We start from the raw sequence: 24,524 nt of genomic DNA on the forward strand, positions 1-24,524 counted from the left end.
TTTGGAAATCATCTAATAAAATGGATTTTATTAGAAGGAAGCACTTTTTTGCCATCTGCCAAAAAACTGCCAGGATACTTGTACAGATCTGTGATGCCTTCATTATAAGCGGTGTCCTGTGATGGGTAGTGCCAGGCGCCATGAACAACACACAGCCCCCGCCGTGGCCTTTAGAGGCTTCATCCCAGGGTTGGTTGCCTTTGTTTTCCATGACCTTCCCTCACCGTGCATACTGGGCACCCACCATGAAAAGGGGGCGCAGACCTTTTGGTCTGTTGTCAACCGGCTGCCTCTCTCCAGCAACGCTGTGCTCTGCTGGAAGTTCTGCCACGTGTTCCACAAACTCCTCCGGGATGGACACCCAAACGTGAGTTCCTGGGGCTGTAGCGGATGGGCAGGGATCCAGGGACCCATGTGGGGAAAGTGCAGTTGCCTGAGCCACAAGAGCCACTGTCCACTCTCGCACAGGGGATGGCAGCTGCCCCCATCTCCTGGCCTCTTGGGTACCAATTTCATAGACGGCTTCGTCTCTCTCCCATCACCCTCTCTCCTCCACCCCAGACCCATGTTTCACCATCCTCTGTCTCCTCTCCTTCTCTCTCCAGGTCCTGAAGGACTCTCTGAGATACAAAAACGAATTGAGTGACATGAGCAGGATGTGGGTGAGTTTGGACACGCACCCAGGGGCCACCTGTGCCACCTTATCCTTTCCCAGAGGCCACAGAACAAGGACTGTGGAATGGAGCAAATTCATCTCTTTCAGCTTGTTTAGCATTTCTCTCATGAACGTCAGGGAGGTAGTCAGAGATGCCCCCAAATGGAACCATGATATCCACAGTCTTACCTGGGGTCCCTGGAAGCTGTAGGGAAGTTCTAGGGCTTGGGAGCTTCTCCTGCCGATGGAAGTTCATGTCATAGTGCTCTCTGGGCATTGGGATCCTTCGGCAGTGACACTGTCACAGGTCCTACTTCTTTCCTTCTAGTGGTCCCATTGGGGTCACAGTACATTGAGAACTGGCATTCCCAGTCCTTAATGCCAGTGGTTTTTCTTTCCTATCTAGGGATTCTCAGTGCCTTAGGAAGAGGGAGGAGGTAGGTGGCAATATCAGAATACATTGAAAAGAGTGGTTTTGTACACATACCGGAATCCCTCTAGATTCAAGGAGTATGTGTATGGACAGGAGGTAATTTGCCTTTTGAAGAATCTCCCCAGGTGATTCTGATGTGTCATGTTGCCCCACTGGTTAAGAACTACTGTTAGCCCTTTCCTTCAAATTCTTACCTGTGTCTGTCTGCGCTCACAAAATGTTAGCAATTATGTTGTCCAATCTACCCATTATAGATGAGAAATACAGGCCCAGAGAGGGAAGCAGCTTTTCCTATGTCACAAGACTAGTTAACCTAAACAAAGCAGAGGTTTGTCCCCAAAACTTCCAACTGTATGCTAGAGAGCTTTCTATTACATTTCTGTAACATGGAAAGCTTAGTTCTTTTTCCTTTTTTTGCTAGAATTTATCTGGTATATCTTTTTTCATCCTTTTACTTTTCTATATTCTTTTTAATATTTTTTACATATATATTTATTGCACTGTGGCCAGAGAATCAATATGATACTGATTTTCGAAGTATTTTTGAGACTTGCTGTGTGAGCTAGCTCATGGTCAGTTTTTGTTTAAAATTGAAGTATAGTTGATTTATAATACTATATTAGTTTCAGATGTACAGCACAGTGATTGACTGATTGACTTTTCTATATTCTTTTGTCTTAGAAATATACTTGTCAATAGCATTTAGTTGGATTTTTTTTAAAATTCAAGATGGCAGTCTTTGTCAACTGGACACTTACTCTGTTTACATTTATTATAATTCATAACATGTTTAGATTTATATCTCCCATCTTATTTTATGCTATTTGTCCCATCTGTTCTGCTTCTATTTCTCTCATTTTTGCCTTCTTTTGGATTGATTGGGTATTTTCTTTCTCATTCAGTTTCCCCCTCACTACTAGTGGGAAGATAAAAAATAAAAGCAGAGGTTTTGGTTTTTTTTAATTTTTTGATAATGTTATCTAATAATTACAAAGTGCATGCTTACGTTATCAGTGTCTAAAATTCATATCAATGTCTAGATATCATATCTGTTTCCAGTATAGCACAAAGACCTTAGAATATTTTAACCCCATTCACTCCCTTGTATGTTGTTGTCATGCATTTTAATTTTTGTTTCTTTTAGACCCTAGAAGATATTTTATTTTAATTGTCTTATTCTGCACTCTTCATTTCCTCTTACATCTCAGGCCATCCATTTGGGATCTCTTTCTTTCTGCCTGAGTTATTTCCTTTAGAACTTCCTTTAGTGAGAGTCTGCTGGTGGCAAACAACCACTTTTACCTGATGGAGAATGTCTTTATTTCACCCTCATTCATGGAAGATATTTTCTCTGACTTTAGAATTCTGGGATAATAGTTCTTTTCTTTCAGCACATGGAAGATATTAGTCAAGATGTCCTTCCACCGACTTCTGGCTTCCATCATTTTTATGAAGTCTGCTGTCAGACTTACCATTGCTTCTTTGAAGCTAATCTGTGTTTGTTTCTCTGTTTTTAAGTTCTTAGTATTTATCTAGGTGTGAATTTATTCTAGATTCTTTGGACTTTTTAAATCTGTAGATTATTATATTATATCAGTTACAAAAAAATTCTCATTGTCTCTAAATATTGATTTGCTTCATTCTTTGTTTTCCTCTGAGACTTTGGTTAGCAGTATTTTAGACTTTCTCACTCTATTCCCCATGTCTTTAAACCACTATTTGATTTTTTTCTACCTGTTTCTTTGTCTCTATACTGCATTCTGGATAATTTCAGTAAATCTAGCTTTCAGTTCACTCATTCCCTCTTCAGCTGGGTCTAATCTGTTGCTAAACCTCTCCATAAGGTTTTCAATTTTAGTATCATTCTCATTTCTTGGAATTTTAGGTTTGGTTTGGTTTGGTTTTTTCTAATCTGCTTGGCATTCTTTATAATTTATTGTGCCCTGCATATATTTTAAAAGTCTCTAATTTTTTTTAGGCTTGTTAAATATAGTGGTTTTATATATCACTTTTTATAATTCTAGTATCTAAAGCCCTTAGAGGTCTGTTTCTGCCATCTGTTGTTTTGATGAATTTTGCTCCTGCTATGTAGTTTCTTTTTGTATTTAGTTACTTTTCTACTGTGAGCTGCTCATTTTCCTGGAGATTTTTTTGGTGGGAATTCTTTGAATTCTAACAAAGGCAGCTTCCTCCAGAGGGAATTGGCACTTGCATCCATTAAGATCACTCTAAATTAAATTCTCAGCTTAAAAGTTATGTGAATTCTGAGCAGATCCCCTTGAGGACTGGCTCACGGGTCCAATTCTCAGCAGTAGTTTTTTCCATCCTCTGATCACAACAGTGGTTTAAGGCAGTAGATTTTCTTTGCAGTCCTCAGGGGGGACTCCTTCAGTGCAGGAGTACATGTGTGTTATTTCCAATTTACCCTTAATTCCCCTGCACGGAGGAGGAAGTCTTTTGGCTCTTCCACTGGACTCCTCAAGTTGGGCAGGTGAGAGCCCTGCCTCCTGTTTACCACCTGGGCCTTAAGGCCCAGAAAACCAAAACTCAGGTTCACTTGGTGTGGCAAAGTGCCCCCTCCCCACCATTCCCTGAACCCATCAAGTCATTTGCTCTCTGAATATCTGAATTACTCAGTTCCTGGCCTGAGGATTTCTTACTCTCTTGCAAGTTCATTAATGCCTTCAAAGCATTTTTAATATTCCACTCAATATTGTTAGTAGTTTTCAGTAGGAAAGTCAACCCAGTTACCTAGCCTGCCTGCCTTGTTATCCAAAATAGAATTCTTTTAGGTCTTTTTTCCTATGTAGTCTGTCTCTTCCATTTGACTAAGAGTTTCTGAAGTTAGAAACTTCTTTTACTTTTTTTTTTAAATTAAGATCTTATTTTTTTTAAGAGCAGTTTTACGTTCACTGAACAATTGAGTGGAAAGTACAGAGTTTCCACATACCTGCCCTGCCCCCAAACACGCATAGCCTTGCCTAATGGATGAACCTACTGACACATCCATCACAATTACCAAAGTCCATAGTTTATATTACAGTTCACTTGTGGTGTTGTACATTCTGTGGGTTTGGACAGATGTATCCGTCATACAGAATATTTTCACCGACTTAAAAATCCTCTTTGCTCTACCTGTTCATCCCACCCCACCCCTACTCACTCCCCCCCCCACCCCCCCCAACTCTTGGCAACCACTGATCTTTTTATAGTCTCCATAGTTTTACCTTTCCCAGATGTCATATAGTTGGAATCATATAGTATGTAGTCTTTTCAGACTGGCTTCTTTCAACGTAGTAATATTCAATTAAGTTTCCTCCATGTCTTTTCATGGCTTGATAGCTCATTTCTTTTTACTGCTCAGTAATATTCCACTGTTTGGATGCATCACAGTTTATGTATCCATTCACCTACTGGAGGTCATCCTGGTTGCTTCCAAATTTTGGTAATTATGAGTAAAGCTGCTACAAACATCCATGTGCAGGTTTTTGTGTGGACTTAAGTTTTCAACTCCTTTGGGTGAAAACCAAGGAGCTCCATAGTTGAATCATATGGTAATAGTATGTTTAGTTTTGTAAGAAACTACCAAACTATTTTCCAAAGTGGCCGTATCACTTTGCATTCCCGCCAGCAGTGAATGAGAGTTCCTGTTGCTCTGCATCCTCATCAGTATTTGGTGTTGTCAGTGTTCTGGATTTCGGCCATTCTAATAGGTATGTAGTGGTATTTCATTGTTTTAATTTGCATTTCCCTGTTGACATAGGATGTGGAGCATCTTTTCATATGCTTATTGACCATCTAAACATCTTCTTTCATAAGGTTTCTGTTAAGGTCTTAGGCCCATTTTTTAGCTGGATTGTTTGTTTTCTTATTGTTGAGTTTTAGGAGTATATTTATATGTTTTAGATAACTGTCCTTTATCAGATATGTCTTTTGCAAATATTTTCTCCCAGTCTGTGGCTTATCTTCTCATTCTCTTGACAATGGCTTTTGCAGAGTAGAAGTTTTTGTTTGTTTGTTTGTTTTTGCTATGTTGGGTCTTAGTTGCTGCACACGGGCTTTCTCCAGTTGCGGCGAGTGGGGGCTACTCTGTGTTGCGCGGGCTACTCACTGCTGTGGCTTCTCTTGTTGCAGAGCACGGGCGCTAGAGCACGCAGGCTTCAGTAGTTGCAGTGTGTGGGCTCAGTAGTTGTGGCTCATGGGCTTAGTTGCTCTGCAACATGTGGGATCTTCCTGGACCAGGGCTCGAACCCATGTCCCCTGCATTGGCAGGCGGATTCTTAACCACTGCGCCACCAGGGAAGTCCCAGAGTAGAAGTTTTTAATTTTAATGAAGCCCAGCTTATCAATTATTTCTTTCATGGATTGTGCCTTTGGTGTTGTATCTAGAGTTATCACCATACTCAAGGTCATCCAGGTTTTCTCCTTTGTGATCTTCTAGGAGTTTTATAGTTTTGCATTTTACATTTAAGTCTTTGATCCATTCACCTTTTACTTTTTTTAAAATATAATCCATTTAAAATTTTTTTATTTATTTATTTTTGGTTGTGCTGGGTCTTAGCTGTGGCTGGTGGGCTCCTTAGTTGCAGCCAGCGGGCTCCTTAGTTGTGGCATGGGAACTCCTAGTTGCAGCATGCATGTGGGATCTAGTTCCCTGAGCAGGGGTCTAACCCACGTACCCTGCATTAGGAGGCGAATTCTTAACCACTGCACCACCAGGGAGGTCCCCACCTTCTTGATCCTCATACATTTTCACATGAAGTATAGTTGTCTTTGATGATGAGCATATTTTTGCTTTTTCTACTTCTCACTACTTTCTGATTTTTCTATAATGAACAAGTATATCATAAAATATGAATTTTCATAGAAAATTAATACATTATGAAATACAGTCATCTATGGCATTGATGTTTTTAAACTCCTTTGATTACTCAACTCTCTTTGGTGCCCCTTGAGGCCCTTTCAAAGGATTCCTCTACGCTAGAGGAAGTAGATGCACTTGGAAGAAAATGTAGAAGTCAAGACTCACGTGGGAGCCACAGTTATTCAGTTTAAGGTTCTTTGTGCCCCATTTCCCTTGTCTTTTGTATATAATGGGGAGTTGCCAGCATCACTCTGCTAAGCCTAGCTTCTGCCCGGGCACCTAGGACATGACTGCATGGGCAGACTCCATGGGAAGGCTTCTTCTTTACCAGCTGGGTTTAGTCCCATTTCAAACCCCCGTCCCAGGTATAATACCATAGATGCTCTTAGTCTGTTGAAATCCATCTGGAGGAGGTGTTTGTTCTCCTGTGTTTAGATAGAGAGACAAAAGGAAGGAGATCGCCCATAGTCAGACTGTGATTACTAAGGATGGGAGACTTAAGGTTCTTAAATGAGAAACATCGTCCAGAATTTACCCAAAGGATGTTTGTACACAAGATGATACTGTAAGAATGTTCATCGAAACATAGTTTACATAGAAAAACTTGTCTACAATTAAAACACACAACAGTAGGGAGCTGGTCTGGTAAATTACAGTACAGACTTATAATGTACTGGGTAGTCACGAAAAATAACGATACAGAAGAAAATTCAATAAGATGGAAAAAATTGCAGTATATTAAGTGAAAAAAACCATATTGATCCCATTTTATCTTTTAAAATAAAGGTGGAGCACAGAGGATTTCTAGGGCAGTGAAACTACTCTGTATGATACGATAATGGTAAATCCATGTCATTATACATTTGTCAAAACCCATAGGATGTACAGCACCAAGAGTGAACCCTAATGTAAACTTCACTTTGGATGATAACAATGCGTCAGGTTCACCAATTATAACAAATGTCCCACTCTGGTGAGGGATGTTAACAGTGGAAGAGGCTGTATATGTGTGGGGACAGGGGGGACATGGGGAATCTGTACTTTCTGTTCCATTTCGCTGTGACCCTAAAACTCCCCTAAAAAATTAACTCTGTTTAAATTGAAAAAATAACATTGTGAACCCCAAAATGTTAGCCATGATTGTATCTGGTGGTTAGGTTAAGGGTGATTTGTTTGCATATGTACTTTTTTCCATTTTCCAAATGTTCTTTCTAATTTCGTTTTTCAATGTATATCAACATTTTTTTAAAATTTTTCCAAATTTTTATTGTGGTAAAATACACATAACATGACATTTACTACCTTAACCATTTCTTAAGTGTACAGTTGAGTGTTATTAAGTACGTTCATATTGTTGTATAGTCATCGCGCCATCCATCTCTGAAATTTTTCATCTTGTAAAACTGGAAATCTATATCCATTAAACAATAACTCCCCATTCCCCTCCCCACCTCCAGCCCCTAGAAACCACCGTTTTACTTTCTGTCTCAAGATTTTTTACTAATCTAAGTACCTCATATAAATGGAATCATACACGATTTGTCCTTTTGTGACTGGATTATTTCACTTAACATAATGTACTCAAGATTCATTCATGTTGTAGTACGTGTCAGAATTTCCTTTTTAAGACTGAATAATATTCCGTTGTATGAGTATATCACATTCTGTTTATTCATTCATCTGTCGATGGACACTTTAGTTGCCTCCATGTTTTAGCTCTTGTAAATAATGCTTCTATGCACATGGGTGTGCAAATATTTTCAAGATCCTTCTTTCAATTCATTTGAGTATATACTGAGAGATGGAATTTCAGGATCACATGGTAATTCTATTTGTAGTTTTTTGAGGAGCTGCCATACTGTTTTCCACAGTTGCTGTACCATTTTACATCCCCACTAACAGTGTCCAAGGGTACCAATTTCTCCACATCCTCCCCAGCACTTTTTTTTTTTTGGTATTAGCTTGCCTAATAGATGTGAGGTGGTATCTCATTGTAGTTCTTTTTTTTAATTTTTGTTGGAGTATAGTTGCTTTACAGTATTGTGTTAGTTTCTACTGTACAGTAAAGTGAATCAGCAATATGTATACATGCATCCCCTCTTTTTCGGATTTCTTTCCCACTTAGGTCACCACAGAGCACTGAGTGGAGTTCCCTGTGCTATATAGTAGGTTCTCATTAGTTATCTGTTTTATACATAGTATCAATAGTGTATATATGATTCTATCTGGTGGTTCGGTTAAGGCTGATTTGTTTGCATATGTACTTTTTTACGTTTTCCAAATTTTCAACACTGGATGTATGTTATTTTCATACTCACAAAAAATATATATTCTTTCAAAAAGAAATCCTGGCTGTAGATCCTTCAAACCAATGTTCTTCGTGTTGACACCCCGCTTTCTTTCCTCATCCTGAAAGGGCCACCTGAGTGAGGGGTATGGGCAGCTTTGCAGCATCTACCTCAAACTGCTGAGAACGAAGATGGAGTACCACACCAAAGTGAGTCTTTGCGACAATCCTGCTGCCACTGCCAGCCATGCACTCCCCCCGCCCCTGCTTCCCCCACCTCCCCGCCCTGTCCCCTCACACCTGGCTGGGCTTAATTGTCAGGTTTTCCAGGTAATGAGACAGCCTGGCTTCTTAGGGAGTGTTCACACCATATCCCAGCTATGTAAGAGGAAACATTTTATAGAGTAACTGCAGTCAGGCCCCTGGGATGTGACAAGGGGCCTGGGATTTTGGCCCAGGTCTTCTGCACCTTTTGTTCCCCATTTTGCAAATAGAAAGAGGAACCCGATCCACCAGGTGGCCTTATAAAAATACTTCAGAAGCACTGACTTGACTGTTAATAGAAACAACGCCTTCCGTTTATATAGTAAGTTTCCACATAGGACCTTCTAATCAAGATATGACTTTAGCTGATATTTCTTTTTTTTATATAAGATTTTTTTATATTTATTTTATTTATTAGTATTTATCTTTGGCCGCGTTGGGTCTTCTTTGCTGCACGCAGGCTTTCTCTAATTGTGGCGAGCAGGGCCTACTCTTCGTTGCAGCGCGCAGGCTTCTCATTGCGGTGGCTTCTTCTGTTGCGGAGCACGGGCTCTAGGAGCGCGGGCTTCAGTAGTTGTGGCTCGCGGGCTTTAGAGCACAGGCTCAGTAGTTACGGCGCGCGGGCTTAGTTTCTCTGCGGCACATGGGATCTTCCCGGACCAGGGCTTGAACCCATGTCCCCTGCACTGGCAGGTGGATTCTTAACCCCTGCGCCACCGGGGAAGCCCTAGCTGGTATTTCTTACACACTTAATGCATGTAAAACTGTGTGCCAAGTGGCATATAAGATTAAGAAAAGAGGGTCTACTCTTTAGGCGTTTACAGATCTGTCGGAGAGAGAAGCTTATACACTTGCAGTAGCTGTGTAATAGTGCCGGGCAGGTATGTGTGCCTGCAGAAAAGTGCCAGGGATGTTTTGAAATGATGGAGGGATATGGCATCCTAAAGGGCAGAATGAAGGAAGTGGGTCTTGAGGTGGTCCTTGAAGGGTGGGTATGAGGCACATAGGAGGTAAGGAAGAATGGCATGCCAGGTGGGAGGGAAAATGGCCAGAATTAGGGAGCTGGCGGTGGAAATGGAGAAGAGGACCAGGTCATCATAATGTCCAGACTGAGTGAGGAAGTAAATGCGACCAGAAGGAAAAAGGCACCGGCCTGAGTCTCTGAGGCAGATGAGCAGGGGTGGTGGGCCTGAGGGCAGGAAGGGGCTGCAAGGCAGAGCGCCGGGTGTTACAGCCAGAGAGGGAGGTGCCGGCATGGAGGATTTCTTTCTTCAGAGCCTGAAGAACTCACACTGGCATTTAGAGCCCCCTTGGTGGACTGGCCACCTGTCTCTCTGTGCTCCCCTCCACCTGCCCCACTGCCCTGTGCTCCACCCGCTCCAGACAGACCACACCGAGGAAGAGAGCAGGATACAGATGCTCGACAGCTGATGAGCCCACGTAACTTCCCCTGACTGTGCGGGTGCTTGATGTAATATTTTCCAGCCTTCAAGTTTATTTTACTGATTATGTTTTGCTAAAGTTAATGTGAGAATGGGTTTGCCTGCCCTGAGCTCACAATAGCCGCTTCAGGAGATGGCCAGAGGGCAGTGGGAAGCCTGGAGAGTATTCAGAACAGATTGGAAATAAGCAAAGGCTGCACTGCCTGCATGGTGTGGGTGTCAAGTTGAAGACCGACCGCTCTCACACGCTCGGTGTCATTGCACCACAGAGAAGATGTCCATGGCACAGGATGTGAGCGAGGGGCCCTCCCCCGGGTCCCAGGGTTGGGATGAAGCCTTCCCCTATGATGATGGACGGTGGGTGTTCTTTGCCATGAACCAATCACAGGACCTGTGTGTGCGTGTGTGAGGCTGTGAGCACTGCCACACCTCCCCAGGGAGCATGCAGGCACCTGTACCAAGCAGAATCCACCTGCTGCAGCCCGAGCTCAGCGGGGCTGGCTTGCTTGATGTCGGCTTAGTTGGTCTGTATAGAGAGCTCTTGAGGTGCCCTGTTCTGACTTCCTCTGCCTCCCTTCCAGAATCCTAGGTTCCCAGGCAACCTTCAGATGAGTGACCGGCAGCTGGACGAGGCCGGAGAGAGTGATGTTAACAACTTGTAAGTGGCTGTCCTCACATTCTGGACTCGATGAGAGAGAAAGCTTGGGTAGATGCTGTCACTTCCGGTTAGGGTCACAGAGGGCCTGAGGGCAAGGGCAGTGGCTGGGGTGGGGACTAAAGCCCCTGAGTGACTTGACCTTGGGGCCACTTACTCCTGGCGCCTCCTCAAGAGCCCTTCCAGGGCGCCTCCCACTCCAGGCCTCCCTTCTCTGTGCCCCTCTGCCCTTTTTCTTTGCTGCTTTCACTGTTGAATTCGCCCTGCTTGATCTTCCAGTGGCCTTAATACCCACTTAGGTCGGGGCTAAGAATTGAAGCTGGTGTGTGTGTGTGTGTGTGTGTGTCTGTGTGTGCACGTGTACATTGGCGGCAGTACAGGGCTTGGGGGCCGGGACAGGTGGAACACTGGCCTCGGGCCGTGGAGTATAAGCTCTCTTTCCTCTTGGGTCCAGTTTCCAGCTGACAGTGGAAATGTTCGACTACCTGGAGTGTGAACTTAACCTCTTCCAAACTGGTGAGTCTCTCCCTCCCGTCTGGCCCAGGCTTTCCTGGGCATTCACCTAACCCCCAGCCTGGTTCCCTGCTTGGACCAGCTGGCCTAGCCTCCGTCTCCATACAAGTTGTGCAGTTTAGGGCCAGGGAGATGGAGCTGCCCACACTGTGTCTGTTCTCTTGGCCCTGGTGCAAGGAGGGGCTGAAGCCCAAGGGCATTTTCACGTGAGTGGAAAGACTGCGATCCCCACCCTGCTGGCCTCCCCGCTAAGCCCAGGCCTCCAAGAGTCCAAAGACAGTTCTGGCCTCTGACAGACCCTAGACTGTGGCCCCAGCACTGGCTGGTCCTTTGGCCCAGGCTTGTGTGCTGCTCAGCTGGGCTGGCCCTCAGGGTGTATTTCTGCCCAGGTGGCCTGTGCAGTCACCCTTTCTGCCCCAGCATCCCGTGATACCCGGCTCTGTTTCCATATGCATTGATCACTTGGGTTATTAGAAATAGATGCTGAGCTCCTCCTCAAAAATCAGGAACCATGCCTGCTCACCTCTGTTCTAGCCCCATGCCTGGCATATAGCAAGTGCTCAACAACCAAGTTTAGAATGCTTGCTTTCTGCATGAACAGCAGTGAAGAAACAACAGGTGGACAGAGTTCATAAAATGTTGTCAACGGGCTTCCCTGGTGGTGCAGTGGTTACGAATCTGCCTGCCAATGCAGGGGACACGGGTTCGAGCCCTGGTCCAGGAAGATCCCACATGCCGCAGAGCAACTAAACCCATGCGCCACAACTACTGAGCCTGTGCTCTAGAGCCAGAGAGCCGCAACTACTGAGCCTGCGCTCTAGAGCCTGTGCTTCCAACAAGAGAAGCCACTGCAATGAGAAGCCCGCGCACCGCAACGAAGAGTAGCCCCCGCGCGCAGCAACAAAGACCCAACTCAGCCAAAAATAAATAGATAAATAAATAAATTTATTTTTAAAAAATACTGTCGACATCCAGCTGAATGCTCTGGAATTATCTGGGGAGAATTAGCTAGAGTTTTCTAGAGAGAGCTCCCCCAAGTCTTCGCACAAACTCTTCCATCATTAAATGGCGGTGGTTTTCTCATCCCCCAGAGAGCAGTGATTCGGAATCAAGAGCATCCTCTACACGTTTCCCCACCTGCCCCCCATCCTCAGTCACCTCTTGTGAGCCACAGAAATCGAGAGAGCTGGTATTAGAAGAAGTCTGTCCAGCTCCTGAGTCCTAGTCTGTGACCCTGTAAGATCGGGACCAGAACCTTCGGAAGGAGGCCCTGCATTTTCAACTGAGGGAAACGTGGGCCAATTACAAGTAACATTTATTTGGTGCACTTGCAGTTATTCTCAGAGTGTGGTCCCTGGACCAGCAGCATCGGCATCACCTGAGAACGTAATAGAAATGCACACTCTCGGGTCCCACCCCAGACCTTCTGAATTAGAATCTCTGCGGGTGGGGCCCAGCCATCTGTTTTAACAAACTCCCCAAGTCTGCACTGTCCAACAGCGTTGCCACTGGCCACGTGTGACTATTTAAATTAATTATGATTAAGTAACATTCAAAAGTCAGGGCCTCCATTGCACTCACCACATTGCAGGCACTCGGCAGCCACACGTGGCTAGCATATTGGACACACGTACAGAGCCTTTCCATCATCACAGAATTCTACTGGAGTGATCCTATGGGGGGATTCTGATGCATGCTACAGTTTGAGAAGCGCTGAGCTAGAAAATAGTTTTCAACCCTGGCTGCATATTAGAATCACCTGGGGGGCTTTTGAAACCCCCCCCCCCACTAATGCCCCAACCCTACCCCAGACCAATTAAAAAAGAAGGGGGCATGGAGGAGTTGCAGGCAGACATTAGTAGTTTTCAAATTTCCCCAGGTGATTTTAATCAATCTCAAAGCAAATGGGAAGGACCACTGCACTGTTGCCATGAACTTTATAGGACATTCTCATTTAATCCTTACGAGACCTCCTTACAAGACCCTTAAGAGGTATGTGCTATTAGAACCATCTGCATCTTACAGAAAAGCATCTGGAGGCACAGAGAGGTTGAGTAAGTTGCCCAGGGTCACACAGCTCTAGATGTTACTAGATGCCAAGGGGCATTCCTGGAAAGCGGCAGGCAGGCCGTGAGATGGAGCGGCCTGGAGTTCCTTGCCAGCGTGGAGCCTAAGGAAGCCAGGAGATTTGGGGATGGCCGCCTCGCAGTGACAGCTGCTTTTAATTTGTGTCAAGAAGAAAAGCTGCCTTTTAATTAGAACCGTTTGGGTTTTTTTTTTTTTTTTTTCTTTCACTTGACAGACTAAGCCTGTTAACGGGGACTAGTACAGCCAGGGAAGGCCGAACACAGTGGCTCTGGGCTTTCCTCCGGGGTAGTCCCACTCACTGAGGGACTGCAGGGAAAGTCTTTCGGTGCCGGCCACGTGCAGGGTCTCCGGAGGCGGTGGGCAGCCTCTGCAGGGAGGAAATCAGCCCTGGCCAGTGGTGTGCACTCAGGGTCCACGGTCAGGCATCTAGGTGCTTGGTTTAGGAGCGAGGGGCAAGGGGCAGGGGGTTAACGTGGAGGGGTCTGTGGGAGCACCTTGCTCTCTGGAGCCCGGGAGAGTGGAGGGCAGTACTTCCGTTGACCGGCTCCTCCAAGGACCTCCGTCAGCCTTGATCCTGATGGTTCGTCCTCGTCCTGGCTCCTTGCCCTGGGTCCTTGTAGCCTCTCCTCCAATTGTCCACCAGGGTTCCTGCATTTCCCCCCTTGTGGTGTTCCAAGAACCCTGTGACAAGCCAGCAGGAAGCCAAGGCTGAATTATTTCTTCGTGTTCTGATCAATGTTTGATAGTTTCCCCACATGTTTTCTCTTGCACAACCAGATTGGGTGCTTCTCAGGGTCAAGATCACCGTGAGACCAAGTTCATGCCTGAGACAGAGGGCTGAATTGGCTGTCAAAAGCCCCTTTTGATCCTGAAATACTGATTCCCCATAAAACGGAGGGCTTCCCTTGAACAAGAGCCCACCTCCCCATTAAATCAGAAACCTTAAAAGGGGATGTGTTCTTCCTGCCCATATGGGAGGGAGGTGGGGGAGGAAGCATGAAGCTCCTCAGACCGGAAGGAGGCATTTGGGATGCTCCCCCCGTAAATCCCTCCCGCCGGGCTGTGCACAGAGTAGAGCAAGTTCATTTCACCTGTTTGTGACACACAGAGCATCTTGACTGCCAGGGCCACAGGCTCCTGGTCTAGCCGTCGCTGGCCACAGGGGCTCTGGCTTTAAGTCACCATCTCTCAGCAAAACCGCTTCTTGGCTTTGTGGCCACCTTCAAGTTACCTACTCGCCTGTATGATGGGGATACTCTTAGCTACCCCATAGGAGTGTTGAAAGGGTTAGATGCATCACATGAGATCATGATTGCACAGAATAGGTCCTCGTGTGTTAGACTCCTGCCTTCTCCCATCTGAGAAGGTCGCCTCTAATTTCCTAGCTCTGCTGCCTCTCCCCTTTCTGTCCCCTAGTGTTCAACTCCCTGGACATGTCCCGTTCCGTGTCAGTGACGACAGCCGGGCAGTGCCGCCTAGCCCCGCTGATCCAGGTCATCTTGGACTGCAGCCACCTCTATGATTACACTGTCAAACTTCTCTTCAAACTCCACTCCTGTGAGTATACGGGGCTTGATCTCTGGAAGCTTCTGGCCGGAAGGAGGTTCACAGCCTGAGGCTGTCCCTGGAGGGAAGCAGCTCCCCCCAGTGCCCTTGGCTTTCTGCTCCTGACCCAGAAGGCCCTGGAGCTCCCGGCTGTCTTGAGAATAGAAGAGCAGGGCCAAGCCTTGCTGTGCTCAGGGAAGCACCTGGCCTGCCACAGCCGTGACTCAGGTTGGTCCTCACCCTCCACCTCCAGCTCTACCACGTCAACATCCATGTGTGTCATGTACATCCATGTGTGCTGCAGACCACACAGATGAGGACAGACCCGGCCTAGACCCACAGGAGCAAAGGCGGCCGTTTCCAAAGAGTTCATCAACGCAGTCTCTTTGTACAAATGGGTTTTGTGGAGAAATGTAAAATATAAAACAGGGCTGCTCAAATCAGTGGAAGGCCACACCTCCCCTAGCCACAGATCCTTGGGATAGTTTCGCGGAATGTATTTTGGAAACTACTGGTCTTGTGGACGTTCTTATCCGTTTATGTGCTTCTTTTTTTTTTTTTTTAGGAATATATATATATATTTTTAACATCTTTATTGGGGTATAATTGCTTTACAATGGTGTGTTAGTTTCTGCTTTATAACAAAGTGAATCAGTTATACATATACATATGTTCCCATATCTCTTCCCTCTTGCGTCTCCCTCCCTCCCACCCTCCCTATCCCACCCCTCCAGGCGGTCACAAAGCACCGAGCCTGCCATGCGGCTGCTTCCCACTAGCTATCTACCTTACGTTTGTTAGTTGTGCTTCTTATTTAAAACGATCTGTGTGGGTGCTGCTTCCTCAGGGTCTGCATTGTTAAACCGTGTCCCAGATGAATCTGATGTGGGTGGTCCCTGGGTCACACTGTGAGGTGGCCATCGTGAAGGGTATACACATTCAGAGTGCACGGATGCTGGAAAACCGAGAAAAATCAAGACGCAAATGGATATTAGCAAGGTTTTATTGCGGAAGTCTAGGACAAGGGGTACTCTGGAACAGGTCACTGACAAGGAGGAGTCTGGTTATTTAGACCAGAACAAGGGAAGCAGCATCACTGTCATTAACGTAGGAGGGTTTCATGGGAGGGAGGTTGGAATTCCATGTTCAAGGGTTAGAAGGGTTTTGGAGCAGGAGGGCGTGTCTGAAGGAAGCAGAGAGGGTAGACTAAATCCCAAGAAAAGAAGGCAGGCAGTTGCATAGAAGCTCTGAATACAGATGAACTTGTTCCTAAGATACTACAGAACCAGTTGCGCACTAGGACATCCCCACTTCCTTCTATAAAGTGGTGAGTTGTGATAAGAGACAGGTGTTTGGGTTTAAAGGCCTTCTTTAAAGGCAGAGCAATACACAAGACCTTCGAGAACTGTGTGGTCAGGGAAAAAGGGATGCTCCATACAGTATATGCTTTTCTGAAAATAAATATTTTCTTTTAGAATAGATTTAGATCTACAGAAAAGTTGCAGAGATAGTTCAGAGAGTTCCCATGTACCCCTGAACCCAAGGGTCTCAGTCCTGCAGTCTTTGCCTGTCTCTGGCAGGCTCTCTGCATCTCTCCAGACTCATGTCTGTGCTGGGCCTCACCCAGTGTGCCCAGTGCACACAGCCCCCCGGAGAGAGCCCCCCTCTGGGGCCTGCCGTGGTCCACCCTGCTGCTTGGGTCAGGTCACCGCTGCTGTAGTCAGCGACGTAACTTCCATCCTGCTCTGTCGAGAGTGGCTTGCAGTCCAGGAGCAAACAGAAGGAAAGATCTGACTGATAAGTAGCCCCAGAGTCCCTGCTGGCCCCACTGGGCCCTCTTGGTTTCCCAGGGCAACTCTAGGTCAAGAATGCCTTCCTGCAGGGCTGGCCCCCAGCCCCAGGAGGGATGGTCCCTTCCCGCTGTGTCTTGCCTGCCCTCTGGTCCTCCTATTCCCTCTTAGTCTTTTCTAATTTCTTCCAGGTCTTCCAGCCGACACCCTGCAAGGCCACCGGGACCGCTTCATGGAGCAGTTCACAAAGTAAGCGGCTTCAGTGAGAGAAAGGAAGGCGAATCTAAAAGTGCTATAAAGTCAATTAATCCATGCAGGAAGCACTTGCTTTTAAATCATCGAGGGGTGAGGGTATCTGCTTTAATGCTTTAAAAAGCGAAGGAAAACAAGACGGCAGCAAACCTACCAATGGCTGGGGAAGCTATCGGTTCTCTAATAAATCTCATAGAGAAAGACAGTTTCATTCATTCAGTCATCCTGCTTTATTCCCAGGGCTTCATCCTCTTCCGTTTTTCTTCTCCCTAAGTTCTCATGGTTTTATACCGTATACATGCTGAAACTCCCAAAGATATAACTCCAGCCCAACCTTACCTCTGGATTCCAGGTTCACATCCCCAGTGGTCTATTTGACATCACTATACCAAACTTACATCTCAAACTAAACTCTAGGTTTTCTTCAAAAACCTTTTTCTTTCCCTTCTATCTCAATAAATGCTGCCCACCATCCACTTAGGACAGAGATCCGGAACTCACCATTTTCCTCATTCCCCACGTCCAATCTATTAGCAAGTTCAGATGATAATTGACAAAGAGGTCTTGTCTCTGGTCATATATCCCATCTCTTCCACTTCCATTGCTGTCTACCAGGACCCTCTGATATGGACGGGATGCTCTGGATTTCAGCTCCTGCCCTCTGCAATCCTATCCCCACCCAGCAGTTAGAACGACCTTGTAAAAATATAAATCCCTTGCTTACAACCTTTCAATGGCTTCTGATTACACTGAGAATCAATTCGAAGCTCCTCTCTGTGGTCTGCAAGGCCCCTACATGATCTGGCCCCTGCCTGCCATCTGTGACCTTGTCTCCAGTTCTCCAAGTGTTTCAGCCACGTAAGGTCCTCTTCCAGTTCCCGGAATATAGCCTGCGCTCAGAGGCTTAGCACGTGCTGTTCCCTGTCCTCAGGATGCTCTCCTCCCAGCCTGGCCAGCTCCATCCAGGTCATCTTCAGTCACCTCCACACAAAGGCAGTCTCTGGCCCCTCATTTGGGGTCTTTTTGCCTACCTTCTGCTCCTCCGACCCCACCCTCATATTCTCCATCACAGCACCCTGTTTACTTCCTTCCTGGTTCTTAGCATGACTTTTTTTGTTTGACTGTCTTGTCCATTATTGTACCTCTAGCACCTGATTCACAGCAGTCAATTAAGCCTATAGCGTTCAATCATGTTTGAATGAATTAGTAAGCTAATCAGCTAGTCTAGAAGAGGAAGAGCTTCTCTGACCAAAGGGGAAATTATTCTGGTGCATTTGGGAAAGAAAATTGGTGACGAGATGACAAGTCCAGCTCATCTTTCAATTAAGCATGCCCCAAGAAGAAGGGACGGAATGGAGGGAGAGACAGGAGGATGGGGCCGGGGAGGGGGGAAGCATGAGCATGATGTTTTCCTTGTTAATTGCTTCACCATTGACTGCAGGAAAAGCATCGCCCCCCCACCCCCAGGATCCCAAGCTTAGGCTTCTTTTGCTGGTTCCTGAGCAATCAGAGAGGGCAAGTTCGGGGTTGTGCTATCCTCCCCGTTTCCTTGTTCCGTCTGAAAAGCCTCGTATGTTTATTCTATAATAAATGACTTATTAAATGCTAGGAGACAGGCCCTGGGGCTGATTTCCTGGAATGTTAAATTCCAGTAGCTTAGGAAAGCAGCAGAGCCTATTACTGTTGGCTCCAGCCCAGAAAGCAGGGAACGTGTGGTCAGGTGATTCTGTTTCCTTTCATTTTTTTGAGCTTATAAAAGCATTTCCCATGCGTGCCGCCTCACCTTCTCTTCCACAGACACGGTGGCTGAGGCCTCAATGTCCCCGAATTCGGGGAAAGCAACAGTGATGTCACAGGGACAGTCCTAACCCTGGGGTCTGAAGGGTTATCGTGAGACCCCAGGAGTTTCGTTTATTGGGCTGAGCTGGAGAAAATTCTGTGCTGCAGAGAGAGGGTGCTGAGATCCCTGACCCTCTTTTATTATATCTCAGAAAATATGTCTGGTGTCCTCAGTTTTGTTGGCCTTCAGTGTTTAGATTCAAAAGGGAGACTTGAGGAAGAGAAAAAATTGGGGTTTATTCCCATATCCATCCAAGATTAGGACACAGTATAAATGGTTTTTCTTCAACCAATATTGCTGAGTAATTCCTCCATGCCTGGTACTACTTTATTTTTATTTTTTAATTAATTTTAATTGGAGTATGGCTGCTTCACAACGTTAAGTTAGCCTCCGCTGCACAGCAAAATGATCAGCCATACAGATATCCCCTCCCTTTGGACTTCCCTCCCATTTTACCACAGTGCATTAGGTAGAGTTCCCTGTGCCATACAGTATGTTCCCATCAATTGTCTATTTTATACATAGTATCAATAATGTATATGTGTCGATCCCAGTCTCCCAATTCCTCCCTCCCCACCCCTTTCCCCCTTGGTATCCATACATTTGTCCTCTACGTCTATGTCTCTGTTTCTGCTTTGCAAAGAAGATCATCTATACCATTTTTCTAGATTCCACATGTATGCGTTAATCTACGAGATTTGCTTTTCTCTTTCTGACTCACTTCACTCTGTATGACACTCTCTGGGTCCATCCACGTCTCTATTAATGACCCAATTTCGTTCCTTTTTATGGCTGGCCCGGTACTATTTTAAACCTAGCTCAGCAGGGCCCAGTCTCTGCCTTCTAGAAGCTTATAGTCTAGTTGAGGAGATAACAAATAGCGCTCAAATAAGGTGAATTCATTAAAAAGAGGTCTACCTTAGTAATTAAGTTCCCTTCCCTCTTCGTATCATTAGTGGGTTTATCCTCAGAAATTTATTTTAATATTACTCTAAGCCAAACATTGCTAGGAAGATACATCTGCCAAACAACAGCATATATTCTACGGTGATGCAGAAATTAGTTTTTGGACTGTCTACTCTTCCAAAAGATTTTGTGGTTTGAATTACTCTTCCCCCAATCAGTGAGGACTGGCTATAAATAATCTCTCCCTGCAGCATCGTAATTGCATCCTAGCACCATGGAGCCCATCTCCTTGGCAGCCTGTGCCCGGGGGCTGGGCAGGCAGTAGGAAAGCAGGGTGTCCCCTCCCCGGGGCTGGTGAAGGCCCCCAGCAGCCCTCAGGCCTTTCTCCACCCTTAGGTTGAAAGATCTCTTCTACCGCTCCAGCAACCTTCAGTACTTCAAGCGGCTCATTCAGATCCCTCAGCTGCCAGAGGTAAGGCCACACCCAGGGAGCTGCTGAGTCCTGGAGGCTGTCTTAGAGGCTGGCAGGTGGGCAGGGTTTGAGGATGTGTCTTCCCTTTTCAGAACCCACCCAACTTCCTACGAGCCTCCGCCCTGTCAGAGCACATCAGCCCCGTGGTGGTGATCCCAGCCGAGGCCTCATCCCCCGACAGCGAGCCAGTCTTAGAGAAGGATGACCTCATGGACATGGATGCCTCCCAGCAGGTGAGGACCACTTAGGAGGAAGCTCAGGCCTTCCCGTTGCCCCCGGGGAGGGCAGGAGGACCTGGGACAAGTTCAGCCACCTTCTAACCCAAGCGCCGTAAGTGGACCGGAACCAGATTAAGAAAGTATCCGTTCCCACGTGTCACTCGTGAGACCCACGCTGACCTCTCTGGGTCTCTAACCTTGTCCTTACTCCTTTCTGGTTGCCGCAGAATTCATATGACAGCAAGTTCGATGACATCTTTGGCAGCTCCTCCAGCAGTGATCCCTTCAATTTCAACAGTCAGAATGGCGTGAACAAGGACGAGAAGTGAGTCCGGGCTGTGGAGTTAAAGCACATGGTACAAAAGCTAAGTTAAGCCATGATCTCATTTGCCACACCCAACCAAAGAGGAATTCTTGGGCTTCTTCGGTAAATGTCTTGACCTTCGAATACTGGCCCCTTTAAAATCCCAGAGGAAAATCGAATGAGGCTGAAATACCCATGGACCTGTGGGTGGTAGATTAGTATCTGGAAACACTGACGGTCTTAGTGTATAACTTACAGGATTTCAAAGAATTGTTCCCAAATTAACATCGACTTTTAACCTCCTCCCTGGGTCTCCTAGCTCGCGTTTAAAAGGGAAGGGATAGAAGCACAGTGGAAGCAAACTTGCTGTCCTTCTGTTCCTAGGGATCACTTAATTGATCAACTGTACAGAGAGATCAGTGGGCTGAAAGCACAGCTGGAAAACATGAAGACTGAGGTATGAGCTGGGCTCTGATCTGCGTCTGAGCTTCACCGGAACATGACAGCTTTTAATATTAAATTTGCTTCACATCCACCCTTGTTGGGCCACATCTTGACCAGGTCGTTATGCATTTCCAGTGCACTTAACCCTTGAGAGCAGCATTTAAGCTGCGCTCCAGGGGCCCTGTGATAGTGGGAGATAATTGTGATCACCAGCTGGCTGTGAAGCTGTGCGGTGAGAGACCTACTCTTCTCACTTGGCGACGAGAAGGTTTGACTTGTAGCTCTGCTGGCACTTCGCAGTGTCTGGTGCGGAGGCTTTACCCTGGGACCGGCAAATGTCCTCTCCTTCATTCCAGCTGGTCCATCACGGCTCCCAGGCCCCTCTAACAGGACCAGAACTCCCCTGCCGTCACCCCCTGTTGTTGCTGGGGGGTGGCTTGTAGTGACCAGAAGCCTCCACTCTCGTGAGGCCTTGGGAGTGGGCCTCTTAGGAAGAGGTGTTGATGTGTTCGGCGCTGGAGACGTGGCAGGTCGACCCCGCTCGGCCTGCCCAGCGCTCATCCCCGGGCCCTCCCGCAGAGCCATCGAGCCATGCTGCAGCTGAAGGGTCGCATCAGCGAGCTGGAGGCCGAGCTGGCCGAGCAGCAGCACCTGCGGCAGCAGGCGGCCGACGACAGCGAGTTCCAACGGGCCGAGCTGGACGAGCTCAAGAAGAAGCGAGAGGACACGGAGAAGGCTCAGCGGAGCCTGACTGAGATCGAGAGTGAGCGGCTGGCACCGGGCTGGGCGTGAGGGTGGGGCCGGGGAGGGCGGAGCCCAGTGAGACCCCGGATGGAGGCTGAGGCCAGGCGCCAGAGCCCCCGCCTCGAGTCTGTCCGGGAGGCCGTCGTGAATGCCAGTGTCACCAGTCAGAAGGGCAGATCGGTGTCGGGCAGGTTGAGAGCCCCACTTGAGGCCCTGCTGCGAACACGGAGATGGGGCTACAGACGATGACGAAGGAGAGGGAGCCTAAGAAAATTCGTGGCATAAAAGCCAAAAACCCTGATAAAGTAAATGCCGAGCATGAAATGCTCAAGGCATGCATCAGCGGAGGGATTTGAATTAGGTGTAGTCGTCATTAAAGAAGACCTCCCAGGGGACTTTATTTCGGTAAGGTTTTTGAGGGAGAAGGAGGTATATATGCTTGTGAAAAGGAGGGACGATCTTCTAGGGGTTCTGGCTTATTGGAAGGAGGGCAGAGGGTCCCCACCAGTGCAGACCCCTCACCTTGGTCCTTGACGATACAGGGAAAGCCCAAGCCAACGAGCAGCGCTATAGCAAGCTAAAGGAGAAGTACAGCGAGCTGGTGCAGAACCACGCTGACCTGCTGCGGAAGGTAGGACCCTCACCGCCCCCATCGGCACGCGCAGGCCCCGCTGCACGGGGGAGACGGTGACTTACGCCACGTGGCTTCTCCAGGGCTGGCGCCTCCGCCGTTTCTTGGAAAGCGCAGCTCCCTGGCCTCCTGTATCTCGAGCTCCACCTGAGGTGCCAGCCCCACTAGCATTAGCATTATCCCCCATCTTTATCATTTTGGCAAATAGTTGAGAGTTGAGCATCTGAAGGTGACAGCTTCCTTCTAGGTGGGAAAGTGATGTCTGTGTCCGACTCTAGGGCACTCACGGTCTGAATGCCGTCATTTCTTCCGGAAGGAAGATGGCCTTTGTGCTGGAGATACGCTAGTTCGAGACACTGTGCTTCTCTTACAGAATGCAGAGGTGACCAAACAGGTGTCCATGGCCAGACAAGCCCAAGTGGATTTGGAACGAGAGAAAAAAGAGCTAGAGGATTCTTTCCAGCGCATAAGCGACCAGGCCCAGCGGAAGGTGAGTAGAAGAAGTAGGTGGGAATTGGGGGGGGGGGAGGGTGTCTGTCCGAGATGGAGGTGGGCCTTGAGCACTGCACAGATTGAAAGACCTCGTCGTCTGCTTCACGAGTAGGTAGAGCCCTGTGGGAGGGTGACAAGGGACCGTACAGGACAGGACGTGGTTACCCATGTGTAAGGGGTTAGAGGCATGACGTGATGAAGGGTCTGAAGTTGAGTGGGGCTCATCAGCTAGGACGCGTCTTGAGGAGGTTTTGAAGTGGAAGCACGTGGATGTCAGAGAGGAGTGGCATTTATAAAGACCCACAGCCAGAACTCCCATGAGTTGGGATGGGGTTGGCGGCAGGCCCGATTGGAGTAAAGAGATGTCGGGTGGATAAAATGGAACGCCTTACACTTAGAGTAGTGGCTTTCACGCTCTCCTATGACCCAAAGTGAAAAATACATCTAATGGAAATCAAAGTTTCACAGAGCAATACTTATCCTTATTATGTGAATGCATGTGGATTTTTTTTGTGGGGGAAGCTCTGTTTACTGCATTCTTTGAAAAATGTTAGCTGTGAATTCTTACTCATGGGTCACAACCCGCTCTTTGAAAAACACCACTTAGAAATCAAAGAAGGGAAATTGTTTCAAGACGGTGAGATGGGGTGAGTCAGCATTATACCTACTGGGTGTTGGGATGCCTGAATTAAAGATCTCGTTCTGCTTTAATTAGTATTATGGGCTCAAGCATGACATTTGGGAAATGTCCCTAAAACTCCCCACCCCCCACCCCACCCCCGCCCTTGACATTTCCTGAAGCTGGAAAGAAAATTTTTGGTACATTCTGAGCTCTCACCTTCCCCCTGCTTTATGTCAGGGTAAAACTTGCTTCTATATAAAAGTATACAAATCTCACAAGTATAGCTTGAGAATTTTTACACGTGTTTATCCCGTGAAACCACCGCCCAGGTGGGAGCGCTCCTGCATTTCTTCTCTTTCAGACTCAAGAACAGACGGAAGTACTAGAGAGTTTGAAGCAAGAACTTGCCACCAGCAAACAGGAACTCCAGATTGTCCAAGGCAGCCTGGAAAGTTCTGCCCAGGTAAGCGTCACCTGTCTTTCCCTTCCTCATTCTTCTCCATCTCTGGCTTTGGTGTTGCTGGCACCCGGCATCCATCACCATGAGCACATGGCCCACCTTGGTCCCATCTGGGAGCAGTGTGTCCTTGGGAAGGGGCAGATTCCTTGTGGCCTGGTGGTGGGTGTGGACCTCTGGAAAGGGGACAGTTTAATTCTCCCAGCAACTCCCTCTTCCCACTCGGTCGCCCTGCAGTCAGAAGCGAAATGGACCGCCCAGATCGCCGAGCTGGAGAAGGAGCGGGGCGGCCTGGTGGAAGCCATGGCTTGTCGAGAGGAGGAACTGTCCGCTCTTCGGCAACAGTTGGAATACACCCAGATCAAACTGTCCAGCGCACAGGCAAGTAACGGACACCCACTGGGGCTGACCAAGTCCAATTTCATAGTCATGGGCCTCGGCAGTGTATGCGTGGAGGCAGGGGGGCTGTGAAAGGGGTTTGGGGCCTTCGGCCGGATCGCGAAGGCGAATATTCTGCGGGCATAGCTCCTAATGCCAGCGTGCCCTGTGCTGCACACAGAGCAGATGAGAAGGGATGCACCTGGCACTCTCTCCCCAAGGGTGGAG

At 47.2% G+C, this 24,524-nt stretch overlaps 1 protein-coding gene across 1 annotated transcript in view; it reads left to right on the top strand.

The window, feature by feature from the left end:
- Nucleotides 1–24,524, top strand: part of HIP1 (huntingtin interacting protein 1) — a gene marked incomplete at its 5' end in the record, with an annotated part of 149,749 nt that overhangs the window by 105,403 nt on the left and 19,822 nt on the right. Inside the window, 16 exon segments of the mRNA XM_082857592.1 lie at nucleotides 225–367; nucleotides 606–662; nucleotides 8,369–8,449; nucleotides 10,527–10,603; nucleotides 11,055–11,116; nucleotides 14,618–14,758; nucleotides 16,728–16,785; nucleotides 19,931–20,006; nucleotides 20,099–20,239; nucleotides 20,452–20,549; nucleotides 20,913–20,985; nucleotides 21,552–21,735; nucleotides 22,259–22,347; nucleotides 22,721–22,837; nucleotides 23,823–23,924; nucleotides 24,156–24,299. Of these exon segments, the coding sequence (XP_082713718.1) occupies nucleotides 225–367; nucleotides 606–662; nucleotides 8,369–8,449; nucleotides 10,527–10,603; nucleotides 11,055–11,116; nucleotides 14,618–14,758; nucleotides 16,728–16,785; nucleotides 19,931–20,006; nucleotides 20,099–20,239; nucleotides 20,452–20,549; nucleotides 20,913–20,985; nucleotides 21,552–21,735; nucleotides 22,259–22,347; nucleotides 22,721–22,837; nucleotides 23,823–23,924; nucleotides 24,156–24,299 (1,643 nt within the window).

The sequence above is a fragment of the Leucopleurus acutus genome (assembly GCF_964270905.1).
Source record: "Leucopleurus acutus genome assembly, chromosome: 16".
In the NCBI taxonomy this organism is placed as follows: Eukaryota; Metazoa; Chordata; class Mammalia; order Artiodactyla; family Delphinidae; genus Leucopleurus; species Leucopleurus acutus.